Source organism: Dipodomys merriami, unplaced genomic scaffold, assembly GCF_024711535.1.
Source record: "Dipodomys merriami isolate MVZ:Mamm:240054 unplaced genomic scaffold, mDipMer1.0.p SCAF_19, whole genome shotgun sequence".
In the NCBI taxonomy this organism is placed as follows: domain Eukaryota; kingdom Metazoa; phylum Chordata; class Mammalia; order Rodentia; family Heteromyidae; genus Dipodomys; species Dipodomys merriami.
In genome coordinates this window covers 3,785,985-3,803,048 of record NW_027203270.1, presented here as the reverse complement: position 1 = coordinate 3,803,048, position 17,064 = coordinate 3,785,985, and the positions used below count along the sequence as shown (strand labels likewise).

Here is a 17,064-nt window from a genome sequence, read left to right as displayed (position 1 = left end):
ATCTGATGTGGAAGAAATAGCTGTATTGTCAAAGCTCATAGAATTCACAAACTTCATAGACCATGATAGCAACAATTTGTCTGTGAAGGTTAGAATTCTAGATAATCAGGAGGCAGAGAGATATGGGAAATCTCAGTTTGAGGCTAGCCTGGGCGTGAAAGTTCTCAAGACTCCATCTCAAACAATGAACGTCTGGATCCAGTAGCACCGGCCTTTCATCCTGAGCTCGGAGCAAAGTAGAACAGCTGGGAGCAAAGGTGTGTGCCTGCCATCTCTGAGAAAACGGGAAGCACAGATAGGAGGCTCACAGTCCAGGCTGGCCTGGACATAAAACAAAACCCTATCCCTGAAAATAAGCAACACAAAAAGGAACTGGTAGAGTTGTTCAAGTGGTAGAGGGCCTGCTTAGTAAGTTCCAGGTCTTTAAACCCTAGTATTGAAAAGAAAGAGAAAGGAAGAAAGAAAGGAAGGAAGAAAGAAAGAGAGAAAGAAAGAAAGAAAGAAAGAAAGAAAGAAAGAGAGAGAGAGAGAGAGAGAGAGAGAGAGAGAGAGAGAGAGAGAGAGAGAGAGAGAGAGAGAGAGAAGGAAGGAAAAGTATTTCCAAAAGCTTATACATTTCTAGAAACTTTGATTCAAAGAGCTACTTGACAAGTTACAAATAACAAGACTGTAAAAGTAGCCTCTTTCCTCCTGGGCTCATTCTCCCAGCAGATGACAGGTTCTCTGGGCTCAGAAGATGTTCTGGGTGTTATTTCTTGTTCCTTGGCCAAGATATGGTCTGTTTATACGAGGCAAGAGTGAGTGGCAAGCAGGAGACTAAAAGCACCAGGTATAGCCAAACCAAACCAGCCCAGGGAGCCATCGGTAGCATGTGGTTGGCCTGAGGAATGGCAGCTAGTCTTTCTCAAGGGAGATGCTCACCGCCGCCTCCTCTTTTATTCTACAATGATCTTGTATCATTAACCCAAATCTTCCTAACTGACTGATCTTGTCTCAGAGAGATCTTGAGTTGGGTCAACTCACCACTAACCACAACTAGCTTTGCTCTCTCCTGGTTCCTGAAATCCAGGAGCAGATGGTGGGGTGAGGGAGATAGTGCCATTCTCCCCCCAACACCCCCTCCAGAAGCCAAGAAGGAAGCAGAGGGAGGGGAGGGACAGAGGAAGTTGACCTTGTTCTGAGCCTATGGCCCCTAGGATCCTTCTTCCTGTGAAGCCTAACCGTCTCTAGTCAGGTTTCCTGTCCCTTGGCAGCCCTAGAGGCTGCCCACTGGGACTGGCCACAGGGGTGACTGTTGGGGTGGGGTTGGTTCTGAGGCCCCTTGGGTCTGCATCATTTCATGTTTCCCTTTCACCTGCCCTCCTCCTTTCTTCCCTAGGTCACATGGTTCCTGAGTCACACTTTCAAAGGAATCTTGGATGCTTAGTATAACCAGAATTTTTTTTTTTTTTTTTTTGGTCTGGTCGTGGGGCTTGAACTCTGGGCCTGGGCGCTGTCCCTCAGCTCTTCAGCTCAAGGCAAGCGCTCTACCACTTGAGCTACAGTGCCACTTCTGGTTTTCTGGAGATAGGAGTCTCACGGTCTCTCCTGCCTGGGCTGGCTTTGAACCACGATCCTCAGATCTCAGCCTCCTGAGTAGCTAGGATTACAGGTGTGAGCCACTAGCGCCCGGCTTAACCAGAATTTTGAGAAGTTTGTTGCTCTACCTTCTGGGGATAGCTTTGGTTGGAGCTTGCAATGGGGAGATGGGAATCCTGGGATGAAAGTGTTATGCTCAAAAGCTGAGGAATACTCAGGTCCCTTCTTTGCCCCTCCTCATGTCCTTTCTCTGTACACCCCTCAATTCCAGCGGGGGAGGAAAGCGTTCAGTCTCTGGAGAGCCCTCCCTCTGTCCTGCCCCGCCTCCAACATGGAGGGCATAAAAGCTCTGATCCAGTGAGAGGAGGTGCCACTATCAGGTGAGCGGTGGAGTTGAGTCCTTGGGGGCTGGTGTCTGCAGCTGGAAGAGGGGAGCACTGTGGATCCCCTTCCTCATGGAGGCCTGCAGTTGCCTACAGACATTGAGATGGGGCTGGGTGTGAAGGTGGGAGTAGAGAGGGATAGGGGTACCTAGATTTTCCCACACACTCAGGGTACTTTCGCTGTTGGGGTGTCATTACAGAGATGAAGCTGTGGCTGATGATCGCAGGACTCCTGGTCCTTCTGGCCATGCCCCACAGGGCCACTCCAGGTAATAGCTCAGAAAGGAGGAATACAGGTCTGCACTGCAGGGGTGGCTTCTTCTCAGTGCATGTCTCCCTGGTCCTGGGGCCTGGTGAGGGGCTCTGGACCCACCCCTGAACGTGTAATGTGCTCTGGGCAGCTGTCCCCGGGGAAGTGGAGACCTCAGTGGTGCTGACCTGCATGGAGGAGGCCAAGCGGCTAGTGGACAAGGCTTACAAGGAACGACGGGAAAGGTGGGAGTGCATAGCACTGGCCAGCCCTGGACAAAGCTATCTTAGGCCTTTCTGAAAGGGAGCAGGTAGTGGGTGGGGTAGGGTGGTAGTGATGAGAGTGAGGACCCATGGGGGAGTTGGAGTCCATGTCTCTCTGTCCTTATGTCTCTGGGTTCAAAGCATCTTCAGAGCCATCTCTCTCATGGTCTTGTTTCTGTCTGGACACTTGGGTCCACATCCTTGTGTGTGTGTGTGTGTGTGTGTGTGTGTGTGTTGGAACTGGAGCTTAAACTCAGGGCCTAGATATTCTCCCTTAGCTTTTTCACTCAAGGCTGGTGCTCTACCACTTGAGCCATGCCTCCACTTCTGGCTTTTTGTTGGCAATGGAGATAAGACTCTCATGAACTTTCCTGCCTGGTTGGTCTTCAAATCACCATCCTTACTTCTCAGCCTCTTGAGTAGATAGGATTACAGGCATGAGTCTTCTGCATTTTTTCCCCTTCTTTTCAAATCCCAAATCTTTTCATAAGAAGAATCCTTCCCATCTGTGGGTCTTTCTATAGGGTGCCCCTTCCCCCACCCATCTTTGTGCTGCTTCTCTCCTGAGAGTCTCTGCACCCCTTCTCTGGTCCTTTTTTCCCAAGCAGCATCAAGCAGCGACTGCGCAGTGGCCTGGCTAGCCCCATGGAACTCCTATCCTACTTCAAGCAGCCGGTGGCAGCCACCAGGACAGCTGTGAGGGCCGCTGACTACCTGCACGTGGCCCTTGACCTGCTCAAGAGGAAGCTGCAGCCCCTGTGGCACAGACCTTTCAATGTCACCGGTATTGCAGCTCTTGCTAACCCCCTCCCCCCAGGCCCTGTTCCTAGTGACCAGGGAACATAACCCTCCAACTCCTTCAACTCAAGAGACAGCCTAGCATCTCCTCTATTTCCTCATCTGTGCTCCCTGTCCCTGTCCCCCCCCCCTCCCCACACACACCAGGGCTTTTCTTTAGGAAATTTAAGGGGACAGGGTGCGGCTTCCATATCCTTTCTCCACCTTGCAGATGTTCTGACACCGGCTCAGCTGAATCTGCTGTCCAAGTCAAGTGGCTGCGCCTACCAGGACTTGGGGGTGACGTGCCCCAAGCAGGACGAGTATCGCACGATCACTGGGCATTGCAACAACAGGTGCAGGGCAGCGGGTCGTCGCTAGCAGGTTGCTTATTAGGGAGGCGTGGCAGGGATGGGGCCTTGGGGCCTGATCCGGGTCGGGGGCGGTGGGGTGGTTCACGATCGCCCCCTAGCGTCAGCATCCTGTACTCCCGGCACAGGCGCAGCCCCACGCTGGGGGCCTCCAACCGCGCCTTCGTGCGCTGGCTGCCCGCCGAGTACGAAGACGGCTTCTCTCTTCCCTACGGCTGGACGCCGGGTGTCAAGCGCGGCGGCTTTCCCGTTCCCCTGGTGAGCGTCCGCCCGCAGGCGGAGATGTGGAGGCCGTCCGCGCCCCTGGCGGCCTGGGGAACCTTGGCACCGACCTCCCCACCCCACCCCACCGCTGCGCACCCCATGACGCCCGGTGTTCCCGCAGGCCCGGGCCGTCTCCAATGCCATTGTGCGCTTCCCCACGGAGCAGCTGACCCCGGACCAGGAGCGCGCGCTCATGTTCATGCAGTGGGGTCAGTTCATCGACCACGACCTCGACTTCACCCCCGAGCCAGCCGCCCGGGCCTCCTTCGTCACCGGCCTCAACTGCGAGACCAGCTGCCTGCAGCAGCCGCCCTGCTTCCCGCTCAAGGTGCCGCCTTCTTCCCATCCTCCACGGGCCTGGGACGCCCACAAGGAAGCTGGCTTGGGAAATGGACATTGCCCCTCCTATGCCCACGTTTGTCCTTCCTTCTTTCCCTCCTTCCTTCCTTCCTTCCTTCCTTCCTTCCTTCCTTCCTTCCTTCCTTCCGTCCTTCCTTCCTTCCTTCCTTCCTCCCTCCCTCCCTCCCTTCCTTCCTTCCTTCCTTCTTTCCTTCCTTCCTTCCTTCCTTCCTTCCTTCCTTCCTTCCTTCCTTCCTTCCTTCCTTCCTTCCTTCCTTCTTTCTTCTTTGCCTGGGAACTATCTCTGAGCTTCTTTTGCTCAAGGCTAGCACTCAACCAGTTGAGCCACATCACCACTTCTGGCTTCTTCTGTGTATGTGGTACTAAGGAACTGAACCCAGGGCTTCATGCATGCTAGGCAAGCACGCTACCACTAAGCCACATTCTGGGCCCTGTGCCCACATTTTCTTCCCAGGCCCTGGGTGAGGCTGGCTCTGACTCCTGTGTCCAGAGCCCAATATTGTCTGTCCACAAGGTCTCACCTGTCCCCCTTTGCAGGGCCCTCTGTCAGCCAGGGCAGCCCAGGCCTAGGGAGGACAATAATCATGGTTTGGCTGATGGGGACTAAGGGCGGTGGGATTACTGGATCTTTGCAAGGCTGGGAGAGAGCTGGGATGGGGATCCTGTGGCTGGTGTCCCTCTCATGCTCAGTGTAAGAGCCTAGTGCCCAGCCCTGTCTCCTCCCCACTGAGGGGCCTTCCCTCAATGCCACAACACAGGACAGAGTCTTGGGGTAATGGGGTTGAAGTACCTGCTGCATAGAGGAAGAGGAGGAGAAGCAAGTATGAGAGAGAGACGGAGAAAGGGACAGGAGACAGCCAAGAGCAGAGTGAGAGGGAAGGGGAGGGGAAGGGAAGGTAAAAGGCAGAATGAGTCCATAGGAAACATCCACAGAAGAGAGAGGGAGGAGAGAAAGAAGAGATTTAATAAGGAGGGATCAGAGGATTGGCCCCCTCCATTTCCCCGCCCCCATTCCTTGTCCAGTGTCCTGTCATCATCCTGTCCCTCAGCAGTGCTGTGCTTGTAGAGGCCCAGACAGGAACTTGAGAGGCTTCCCTGCATGCTGAAGGGGCCAGAGGTCATGGGGTCAAAATAGAGCCACTCCTGCTTACTTCCCGCCCTTCAATGGCAGCGGGTTCATCCTCTCACTGTACTGCAGATTCCGCCGAATGACCCCCGTATCAAGAACCAGCGTGACTGCATCCCCTTCTTCCGCTCCTGTCCAGCTTGCACCGGGAGCAACATCACCATCCGCAACCAGATCAACGCGCTCACCTCCTTTGTGGATGCCAGTGGGGTATACGGCAGCGAGGAGCCAGTGGCCATGAAGCTGCGCAATCTGACCAACCAGCTGGGGCTGCTGGCTGTCAACACTCGCTTCCAAGACAATGGCAGGGCCCTGATGCCCTTTGACAGTCTGCACGATGACCCTTGTCTCCTCACTAATCGCTCTGCACAAATCCCTTGCTTTCTGGCAGGTCAGCTCTGGGGCCTGAATCTGGGGTGATCCTAGGAGGTGTTCTCTGTGGGGAGCCACTGGGATCCTGTGCGGGTGCAGCTTGTGGGTTTATAATGAGAGACACTGTCCTCACCAAGTTCATATTAGTCAAGTTGCCTTGGTGACAGTTGAATGGAGGCAGAAAGACAAAGACAGACAGACAAAACAAAGCAACAACAAAAACCGAAACCCACCTCCAATCTAAGATGGAGTCACGGGGCTTGCTTCCCCTCTGGATTCTGAAGGCCAAGAGCATTGACTCCCTCTGGACCAGAGAGAAATGTGTAGTACTCACCCTCCCGAACGAATGCTGTCCAATCTACAGCCAATAGCCACATATGGCTATTTTAACTACTACTACTACTACTACTACTACTACTACTACTACTACTACTACTAGTAGTAGTAGTAATTTCTCAGTGCCAGTACTGGAGCTTGAACTGGGGGAGTCTTGCATCCGTGCTTGGCTATTTTGCTCAAGGCTAGTACTCAACTACTTGAACCATACTTCCACTTCCTGGGTTGTGTGTGTGTGTGTGTGTGTGTGTGTGTGTGTGTGTGTGTGTGATTAATTGAAGATAAGAATCTTAAGGACTTTTCTGCTCTGGCTGGCTTCAACCCACAATCCTCAAATCTCAGTATCCTGAGTAGGATTACAGGCATGAGCCACCAGTGGTGAACTAATTTTAATTGTTTAAATAAAACAAAAGCTCAGCTTTTCAGTTACACAGTTCAAGTCTCATGAGCTAGAGACTCTTCTATGGGCAGTGCAAAAGTGGACATTTTAATTTTCCCAGGAAGTTCTAGGTGACAGTGCAGCCACAGGATACCACCTCCTGTCCATCTCAATTCCCTATAAAGAGAAAGGATGGGTGCAAATGGGGACACTTGGCAGCGAGGGCTTGGAGATAGGGACAAGGATTGGGCTGGCCTGGGGTAGTGATGATAGCCATACTCATAAAATTTCCAGTGTATTTTTTTTTCTTTTTTGTTGGTCCTGGAGCTTGAACTCAAGGCCTGGGCACTGTCCTTGAGCCTCTCTGTGCTCAAGGCTAGTGCTCTACCATTTGAGCTACAGCACCACTTCCGGCTTTTTCTCCCGAGTAGCTAGGATTTTAGGTGTGAGCCACCAGCACCTTACGTCTGGCTTTTTCTGTGTATGTGGTACTGAGGAACTGAACCCAGGGCTTCATGCATGCTAGGCAAGCACTCTACCACAAAGCCACATTCCCAGCCCCCTCCAGTGTATTTTAACATAGACTCGGTGGTAAACTGAGGACCTACCTTCCATCCTTTTCTTTTCTCTTCCTCTGCCCTCCTCCTTTTTTTTTTTTTTTTTCCTGATGGCTCCTAGTAGTGTCTGCTTGGGTCTACAGGAGGAGAATCAAGGACAGTTCTCTCTCTGGGTTTCCTAGCAAAAAGCTCAGCCCTCTACTGGACTAGTGAGGCTAAGAGCACTTCTCAGCCAGACACTGCTGCCTGGCAATGATTAGCCTCACATCCAATCCCTGGACTGTCATAAGCTTGAGCCACTCATGGCCTGGAGAAGCTACTCTCAGAGAATGTCCTTCCCTTTTAGAATTGCTTTCCTAGAATTATCAAGAGCTGAATGAATGCACTTCTACTACCATGGCGCTGACCCTTGCCCCCTGGCTCTTCTGGAAAAAGGTTTGGGAGGCCCATCAGGGGTCTTGTGTAATTATCTTGAATGGAGTCTCAGGTGTGGACTTCACACATCGCCTGTCCCCCACCCACCACAGACTGCATGATGGACATATAGTAAGGGCGGGATGGACATCTCTGTTGAAATGGTGGTGGCTTTCTGGGATCCTGTGTTGAGAAGTATTCTGAGTTTTTTTTTTAACCTGATTTGAGCAGAAACAAATGCTGTGATCATTATCCGTGCCAATATGTGCATGGAAATAGCTTGTGCTAACAGGCATGCTACTTTCTGGCTTTCTTTGAATCAAGACGAACAGCTGACTAGGTAGCATTGGTGGATTTCACATTTTGTACCAGGCACGGTGCTCAGCCCCATGTGACAATGTGTGTGGTGGGAGGGAGGGAAGGGAAGATGACGAGCCCTGGGATGGGCCTAGTGCCCCTGGATGGGACAGCATGAGTGCCGCAGTGTCTCTGAGCAGGGAATGAAGGCATAAGTCAGACTTGGACATCAAGGGTGTAAGTGAGCCTGGTATGAAAAGATGAGTGCGTAGGAGACATTGTAGGCCTTGGCTGGATGGGGGAGCTTCAAGCAAGCAAATCTTCTTGGGATGGAGGCAACAGGAATGACCATGGCTTTGCTTCTCTCCCAAGGGGATACCCGCTCCAGTGAGATGCCTGAGCTCACCTCCATGCACACCCTCTTTGTTCGAGAGCATAACCGTCTGGCCACACAGCTCAAGAGCCTGAACCCTAGGTGGAGTGGGGAGAAGCTCTACCAGGAGGCCCGGAAGATCGTGGGGGCCATGGTCCAGGTAGGCGGTCCTGAGCAGTGTACAGACTTGGAATCCAGATGGGCTTCTGCAATGTCTTATCTGTGTGACCTTGAGTAAGTGATCCTCCTGAGCCTCAGCCTCTTCAGCCATCATGCTGTATGAATAGAGCCCCCAAACATAGTAAGAGCTTGACAAAGGCTACTTCCCTTCCCTCTTCTTCTTCCCAGGCTTTTGGCTTTCCTGATGGTCCAAGAATGGTGTTTGGGAGGGTTTCAAGTGTTCGGTACATAGCAGCTCTCCAGAGAATGTTTCTCACTCCCCTCATCTCATTTCTTTTAATTTTTTTTCTTGAACTCAGAGCCTGGGCATTGTCCCTGAGCTTCTTTTGCTCAAGGCTAGCACTCTATCACTTGAGCCATAGTGCCACTTCTGGCTTTTTCTGATTATGTGGGACTGAGGAATCAAATCTAGGGCTTCCTGCATGCTAGGCAAGCTCTACCATTAAGCTACATTCTTAGCCTGTAACTCTGTTGTAGTTGCCAGTCCTGAGGTTTGAACTCAGGGCCTTGGCATTGTTTGACCCACAGCTCCACTTCTGGCTTTTTTGGTAGTTTATTGGAAATAAGAGTCTCATGGACTTTACTGTATGGGCTGGCTTTGAACATGATCCTCAGATCTCAGCATCCTAATTAGCTAGGATTATAGGTGTGAGTTACCAGTGCCTGGCTTCCCCTATTTTTTTTTTTTGTCATGGGGCTTGAACTCACATTGCTGTCCTGAGCTCTTTTGCTCAAGACTAGTGCTCTACTACTTTGAGCCACAAAACTACTTCTGGTTTTCTGGTGGTTAATTGGAGATAAGAGTCTCACAGACTTTCCAGCATGGGCTGACTTTGAATTAAGATCCCAGCCTCCTGAGTAGCTAGGATTACAAGCCTGAGCCACTGACCCCCAACTACTCCCAACTTTTGATGCTCCAATTTCCCTCTTCTCCTGGGTTCCGGGGGAGTTGCGGGGGACCACACAGCAGTTGAAGGTGTTGAGGTTTAAGTGTTTGATCAACATTAGAAATACAGTGGGGTTCCTTTCAGCCTCAGATGAAATTCTAGAGTCTACAATAGTGAGACTGTTCTCCATCTTCCCTCCCTCTTGCCTACCTTCCTCCCACAAAACATCATTAAGGGGGCTGGGAAGATGGCTCAGTGGTAGAATCCTTGCCTTTTCTTTAGATCATCACTTACCGAGACTACCTACCTCTGGTGCTGGGGCCAGTGGCCATGAGGAAGTACCTACCCACGTACACCGGCTACAATGACTCAGTGGACCCGAGAATCTCTAACGTCTTCACCAATGCCTTCCGCTATGGCCATACCCTCATCCAACCCTTCATGTTCCGCCTGAACAATCAGTACCAGCCCATGGGGCCCAAACCCCGAGTCCCACTCAGCCAGGTGTTTTTTGCCAGCTGGAGAGTAGTGTTGGAAGGTGAGTGGGGCCTAGACCAGCACTAGGCTGACAGCTGAGGCAGGATGCTGTAGGCTTGGGGCAGGCAGGTTGCTGGGATGAGATCTTTCTTGATTTCTTTGGGGATCTAGTCTGGCTTTCCCGCTCAATGTGCCTACTCTGCTTCTGGATCCGAGTGGGGTGCAGATGGCAATCAGAGGACATCTCTTTCCCATGAAGCTCTGTGATCCAGCGGCTTTGTGCATTCCCATGCTGGAAAGACTGAATGGCACAGTTCCCTGAGACCTAAGTGCTTCTTGGGCCTAATGAGGGCTGGGGACGTTCACATCAGTATTGCACAGCCGCCTTCTCCAATCCTCCTGATTCTATCTGACTGAGTCTAGGTTGCGCTCTGGTACCTATTGGTCCTACGCCCTAGCCTGGCTCTTCTTTCCCCTAGGTGGCATTGACCCTATCCTTCGGGGCCTCATGGCTACCCCTGCCAAACTGAATCGGCAGAACCAAATTGTGGTGGATGAGATCCGGGAGCGATTGTTTGTGCAGGTCATGAGGATCGGACTGGACCTGCCAGCTCTGAACATGCAGCGCAGCAGGGACCACGGCCTCCCAGGTGAGGGCTTCAGACATCTATCTCCCTGCCCACCTCAGCCTCCAAGCCCCAGGTAGCTCCTCTTCCCGCCCAGAACCCCTCCCTTCCTAGGGGCTCCAGCCACTCAAAGCTTCCCCAACCCACCCCAGCATTTAGATTTCTGGAAGCCTTGAGATCAGACCCTGTTTCTCCCTGGGCCCCTCTTCTCTCAGCGCCTCAGGCTGCTGGAATTTTCCATCTACAACAGCGTTGTACTGATAATAATCCACAGTCTGAAAACCTCATCTCTGTTATCATTTCATGTTGACTCTTTGTTCAGGAACTCTGAGGGGAAGAGATGATCACCTCCTCCTTTTTGTTTGTTTGTTTGCCAGTCCTGGGGCTTGAACTTAGGGTGTGGGCACTGTCCCTGAGCTTCTTTTGCTCAAGGCTAGCACTCTACCACTTGAGCCACAGTGCCACCCTTGGCTTTTTCTATTTATGTGATACTGAGGAATTGAACCCAGGGCTTCATGCATGCAAGGCAAGAACGCTACCACTAAGCCACATTCCTAGCCCTCACCTCCTCTTTATTGACCAGGACACTGAGGCTTGCTCTAGCCAAGTCAGCGACAGATCTGGAACTTGGACCAGGATCAGTCTAATCCTAAAGCTCGTGCCTGTGTTACGGGGTGGTCTCTGAGGCACACTTCACCCTTCATCACTCAAGAGGCAGGCACATTGGGTTGCTCCAGGGGACAATGAGGTGCCTCTCTTTTGTGTGTGTGTGTGTGTGTGTGTGTGTGTGTGTGTGTGTGTGTGTGGTAGGGCTTGAACTCAGGGTCTGGGTACTGTCCCTGAGCTCTTTTGCTCAAGGCTAGTGTTCCATCACTTTGAGCCACAACTTCTGATTTTCTGGTTGTTAATTGGGAATAAGAATCTCATGGACTTTCCCACCTGCTCTGGCTTTGGTGTGAGCCACCTGCACCTGGCCAGGTGCCTCCATTCTTGAACCTGGAAGGAATTATGACAATCTAGGGTTTGTCTTAGAGTGGGAAGGTAAGAGAAAGATAGTGAAGGGCCAGGGAGACCCAACCATCTTTCTCGGCCTCAGGCAAGGGCTGGAGTTCCCTCATATGTATAGCCCAATGTGTGAGACAGTGGGTCTTCTGGGTTGATGACCTACATGTCCCTGCTATCCCCAGAGATCTCCCCACCTTGCAGTGAGGGGATTTACCTACAATTACCTCTCGCTTCCTCCATGCAGGGTATAATGCTTGGCGGCGCTTTTGTGGGCTTCCCCAGCCCAGTACAGTTGGTGAGTTAGGTACGGTGCTCAAGAACATGGACCTGGCACGGAAGCTGATGGAACAGTATGGCACACCCAACAACATTGACATCTGGATGGGCGGTGTGGCTGAGCCCCTGGAAAGCAACGGCCGGGTGGGCAAGCTCTTGGCCTGCCTCATTGGCACCCAGTTCAGGAAGCTCCGGGATGGAGATCGGTGAGTTGCTGGCATGGGCCAATTATCCCCAAATCACCTCCCATGGCCCTTTTCCCCCAGTAAATATAAGGATGGGAAGAGTGACTTTTCAGTGTGTTCCAGGGAGGCCCCAGGTTATCCCTGTTGAAGTGCAGTGAGAGGAAATTGGAACGCTGGTGGGGGCAGGAAAAGCCTTCCTACTCTTCCTTTGTCTTTCTCTATGCCAGTATGAACAGTCTCAGCTTTCTGACATCATTTCTCATCATTTCACGGTGTCTAGAGCTGTTACCCACCTGCCCTGTACCTTTGGAGAAATTAACAACAACAAAAACTGACTCAAGCCAGACACTTCCCCATGCATGCGTGAGTGTGTGTGCGCGTGTGTGTGCGTGCACATGTGTGCGCACACGCGTGTGTGCATTTGCCTGTACAAGGGTTTGAATCTCAGGGCCTCTCCCTCAGCTTTTTCTGCTCGCAACACAGCCAAACACTCTACCACTTGAACCTCCAATTCCAACTTTTTTTGTATAGAGATAATAAAAGTCTTTTAGGTTTGTCTGCTTGGGCTGACTTCGTACCCAGATTTTCTCATCTCTGCCTTCTAAGCAGCTAGGATTATAGGTGTGAGCCACCAGTGCCTAAGTTCCTGTTTTATTATCATTGTTGTTGTTGCTATAATCAGTTGTACAGTTTTTTTTCCCCTTTTCTTTCTGGCTAGTCATGAGGCTTGAACTCTAGGCCTAGGTGCTTTGGGCCAAGGCTAGTGCTCTACTACTTTGAGCCACAGTACCACATTTTATCTATCTGTCTGTCTATCTATCTATCTGTCTGTCTGTCTGTCTGTCTGTCTGTCGTGGGGCTTGAACTCAAGGCCTGGATGCTGTCCTTAAACTCTGTTTCTCAAAGCTAGCACTCTACCACTTTGAGCCATAGTGCCAATTCCAGTTTTCTGGTAGTTAATTGAAGAAAAGAGTCTTATGGACTTTCTAGCCTGGGTTGGCTTTGAACTGCGACCCTCAGATCTCAGCTTCTTGAGTAGTTAAGATTACAGGTGTGAGCCACCAGTACCTGGCTGTACAGGGGTTTTTATTTTTGACATGTTCATATATCATACAACATACCTTGATCAGATTTATCCTTTCTGTCACTCCCCCTCATCTCCCATTTCTCCTTTCTCAAGTTAATTTCAATAAGCCCTTTTTTTGGTCAGTCTTGGGGCTTGCACTCATAGCCTGGGCATTGTCCCTGAGCTTCTTTTTGCTCAAGGCTAGCACTCTACCACTTGAGCCATAGCGCCATTTCTGGCTTTTTCTGTTTATGTGGTACTGAGGAATCAAACCCAGGGCTTCATGCATGCTAGGGAAGCACTCTACCACTAAGCCACATTCCCAGCCCCCACTGTTCCCTTTGTTACACAAGTATATAACGTATTTTGAGCATATTGACTCTCTCCTCGGTTTGCCCTCCAACACCTACACCCGTCATATCCACTCCCCCCCACCACAAGACCAGTTGTTTTATGTTTATTACATTATTTAGCATTTCAGTGGTGGCATTCGCACATCACACATACAGAACTTTAATCAGATCTGTCTCTCACTTTCCCCATCCCCACTAAACCCTTGTAGTGACTTTGTGTTGCTGTCTTCATTCATTGAGGAAGCGGTTTGGGTATTGATCCCCCTTCCAACATTCTGTTTTCCTCTTCTTGAGGGACAAAAAGGAAACTCAGTCCTGTGAGCCCAGCTCCAGGCACATGGCTTCAGGATTATGGGGAGGCCTGGCTCCCTTTATAGTCTGAAAGGTACCTGAAAGGATTTTCAGGTGGGAGGAGAGGCAACACGCAGCTGTGCCCTCTTGTACTCAACACTGAGTGGAGATCCCCCTTCCCCCGAGGGTTTGAGATCTGTCTTGTGCTGCAAGGCAGAGACTTCTGCGGTCCTCTTGCATCTAGGAGCAGCTCAAGTCAGGTGATACCTTCTCAGCCCAGGGTATCCCAGTCCAGGACTCCCTCAGGCACAGTGTCTTTGGTGCTCTTTATGCAGGTTTTGGTGGCAGAACGCAGATGTATTCAGCATGCAGCAACGCCAGGCCCTGGCCAGAATCTCCTTGCCCCGCATCATCTGTGACAACACAGGCATCACCACTGTGTCCAAGAACAACATCTTCATGTCCAACTCATATCCCAGGGATTTTGTGCAGTGCAACTCTCTCCCGAAGCTGGACCTGAGTTCCTGGAGAGAGTCTTAGAGGCTAGGTAAGGGCACGCTGCACTGTGGGGGTATTCCCAGGTTGGCCAATGGCAACCACAGGAAACTCCCTTCCCTGGCCCGAGTTTGGGTGCCAGCTGAGAAGATGTGTTTGTGTGTTGATGTGTGTGAAGAGAGTGTATGTCAGCATTTCACGTGCATGTGTTGTCTGTGAACATGGGCAGTATCAGATATATCATGGCATGTATGTCATTTGTGTGAGTGTGTGCTTGCTGCTTCTGAGAACATTAGGGACATGGGCAGTAGCCAAGGAAATTAGTGAGGGGCCCAGCTTAGGACAGACTTCCTAAGGTCACGTTCTGGCTCGAGAGCTTACTCCTGAGTGATCTGGAGCCAACTGTCCAATTCCTTTAAGCCTGAGTTTTCTTCCTTGTAAATAACTGTGGTCATGTCTCCTTAAAGGGCCCATTTGCATCCTGTAGCTCTTTGTTTGTTGAGCAACTACATGTCAAGCACTGTACTGGGCATTGGAGACAGAGAGAGGCATGAAAGATTCCTCAAGGATCTTACGCTTTGACTCTGTCCTGGTTAGCAGAGATAACCAGTAGCTCCTGGAAATCTGACCCTTTAGCAGCTAGGGTTATGGGAATTGCAGTCAAATTATGGGTCAAAGCCAGCCAGGCTGAATCCATGGCTCCCTTTTACTCTTGTTCTCTTGCTTATTCACAGGAACCTGATGGATAGAAACTGGGGCTCGCTGGCATTTCTGTATCGTATGTTTGTACTTGACATTTATAGTAATAAAGCACTGCCAATGGGGATTTCACTCTGCTCTGCTTGTGTTGGGAAAGGGGCTGGAGCCTTCGTGGGAGACTCCCTCTGAGTCCTGAACTTGAGCAAGGGTGTTCAGGGCCCTCAGTTTCTGATGGGGGAGTGAGGGCATCAGCAATTCCATACACAGAGGAAGAAGACCCTCATCCCTTGCTTCCCACCTGGCCCTCTGTGGAACAGGAAGGAAGTCCCCAAGCCCTGATGATTGTACCTGGCTCCAGAGCACGATTACTTCATGCTCACCTTGTGTCAGGACCTGGGACACAGGGGGATAAAATACTGTCCCGTGGGGGAGAAAGAGCCGAGGTCTGGTTGGAAGGACTTCCCAGATGATGGGGGCTTCTGCACCCTACAGCCCCATGGTTGGGCCAGGAGAAAGGTTCAGGGGACCTTCAGGGTGGTGGCCTCCTCTCCCCAGGGTCTCAGTGACCAGACCAGAAAGCAAGATCCTACTGATCTTGCCTGGAGTCAGACCCCTAGATTTAACTGGTAGGTGTCCTCCCTCTCCCTTCCTAGCTTCCCATTGGTGGGGAGGGGCCACCCACAGCTGGAACTGAAGGTGTATGGATGATGGGTATGATACACTCTTGAGGTCTCCAAGGAAAGCTAGGCTATCCCTGTGGTGAGCAGTAGAACAAATACAGGCAAAGAGAGAGCTGCCCAGAAAGGGGAGGGGCCTCTTAAGAGGCTGAGAAGAAGTGGGGGTGCTAGGCCCTCTGCCCTGGGCATTTCCCCACAATGGCAATGTGCTTTCTACTCTCACCCTGCCAGACAAGGGATCTGGAGGCCCTAGCTTCACTGGTCTTATATGCCAGGGAGTTTTGTGTATGTGTATATGTGCTGGTCCTGGGGCCAGGAACTGAGGGACTGAGTTCATTGTCCTTGAGCTTTTTGACTCAAGGTTGCTGCTTTACCACTTGAGACACAACTCCACTTCTGGCTTTTTGGTGGTTATTAGAGATAAGAGTCTCATGGACTCTCCTGCTTGGGCTGGCTTTGAACTTTGAGCCTTAGATCTCAGCCTCCTGAGTAGTGAGGATTATAGGTGTGAACCACTGGTATCCAGCTCCTACAGGGTAATCTTAATGATTATGTATTTTTGTGTGTGGTCCTAGGGTTTGCATAGGAGGGTCACTTTAAAAGAAGAATGTAAACTAGGTATGGTAGTACATTGAGGCATCCATCCCCAATCAGGAGGATTGCGAGTTCAAGACCAGCCTGGGCTACATAGTGAGACCCTGACTCAAAAAATTAAAAGAGGAACTATGAATAGACATTGTACAGCAACTCAAGGAATGTTCTGGAGCTGTCCTTTCAGAGACTTGTGGGCTCTAAGGACTGCTCAACAAGAACAGAGTATTACCTGGCACCAGTGGCTTATACCTGTAATCCTAGCTACTCGGGAGGCTTAGATATGAGGATCGCTGTTCAAAGCCAGCCTGGGCAGACAAGTCTATAAGACTCTTGTCTCCACTAAACCACCAAAAAAAAAAAAAAAGCCAGAAGTGGAACTATGGCTCAAGTGGTAGAGAGCTAGCCTTCAGCAAAAGAAGCTCAGGGACAGTGCCCAGATGCTGAGTTCAAGTCCCAGGACCAGCATACACATACACACATATGCACACATGAACAAACACATATTCACATACACACACACATAACAAGAAGATGAAGGAGGAAAAGGAGGAAGAGGAGGAGGAGAGAGAGGGGGAGGGGGAGGAAGAGATATTTCCAAGGAGATGGAAGAGTGATTAATTTTGGCTGCAAGGAAATCCTTCTGTTTGATCCCATGGCACTCAGCTTCAGTGCCTCCCAGCCTCCTGTCCTGCTACTTGATGCCATTGTTTCTTTTGAGATGCTTCCTCCCTTCTTTTTTTTTTTTTTTTTTTTTTTTTTTTGTCGGCCGTGGGGCTTGAACTCTGGGCCTGGGCGCTGTCCCTCAGCTCTTCAGCTCAAGGCGAGCGCTCTACCACTTGAGCTACAGCGCCACTTCCGGTTTTCTGGTGGTTTATTGGAGATAGGAGTCTCACGGTCTCTCCTGCCCGGGCTGGCTTTGAACCGCGATCCTCAGATCTCAGCCTCCTGAGTAGCTAGGATTACAGGCGTGAGCCACCAGCGCCCGGCTACGCTTCCTCCCTTCTTTGAGGCCTCTTGCACCTCCCACCTAGTCACCTCTCTTCCCCAGCAGGCCCAGACACAGGACACCCCAACAGGAAGATACATAGGGACTGTAAATATGGCATGTCTTCTTTGGGAAGGAACCAAGTCACTGCCAGCATCTTTAGTCAAC

General features: G+C 51.0%; 1 protein-coding gene across 1 annotated transcript; it reads left to right on the top strand.

The window, feature by feature from the left end:
* Window positions 1–2,163: 2,163 nt before the first annotated feature.
* Mpo (myeloperoxidase) lies at window positions 2,164–14,758 on the top strand. The gene is made up of 13 exons (XM_070026727.1): window positions 2,164–2,230; window positions 2,363–2,456; window positions 3,083–3,258; window positions 3,484–3,607; window positions 3,751–3,880; window positions 4,008–4,214; window positions 5,445–5,763; window positions 8,100–8,260; window positions 9,450–9,705; window positions 10,124–10,294; window positions 11,520–11,757; window positions 13,782–13,993; window positions 14,676–14,758. Exons 1-12 carry the CDS (start codon window positions 2,164–2,166, stop codon window positions 13,984–13,986), a joined length of 2,148 nt encoding a protein of 715 aa, XP_069882828.1. The 3' UTR covers window positions 13,987–13,993; window positions 14,676–14,758.
* The last annotated feature ends 2,306 nt before the right edge of the window (window positions 14,759–17,064 follow it).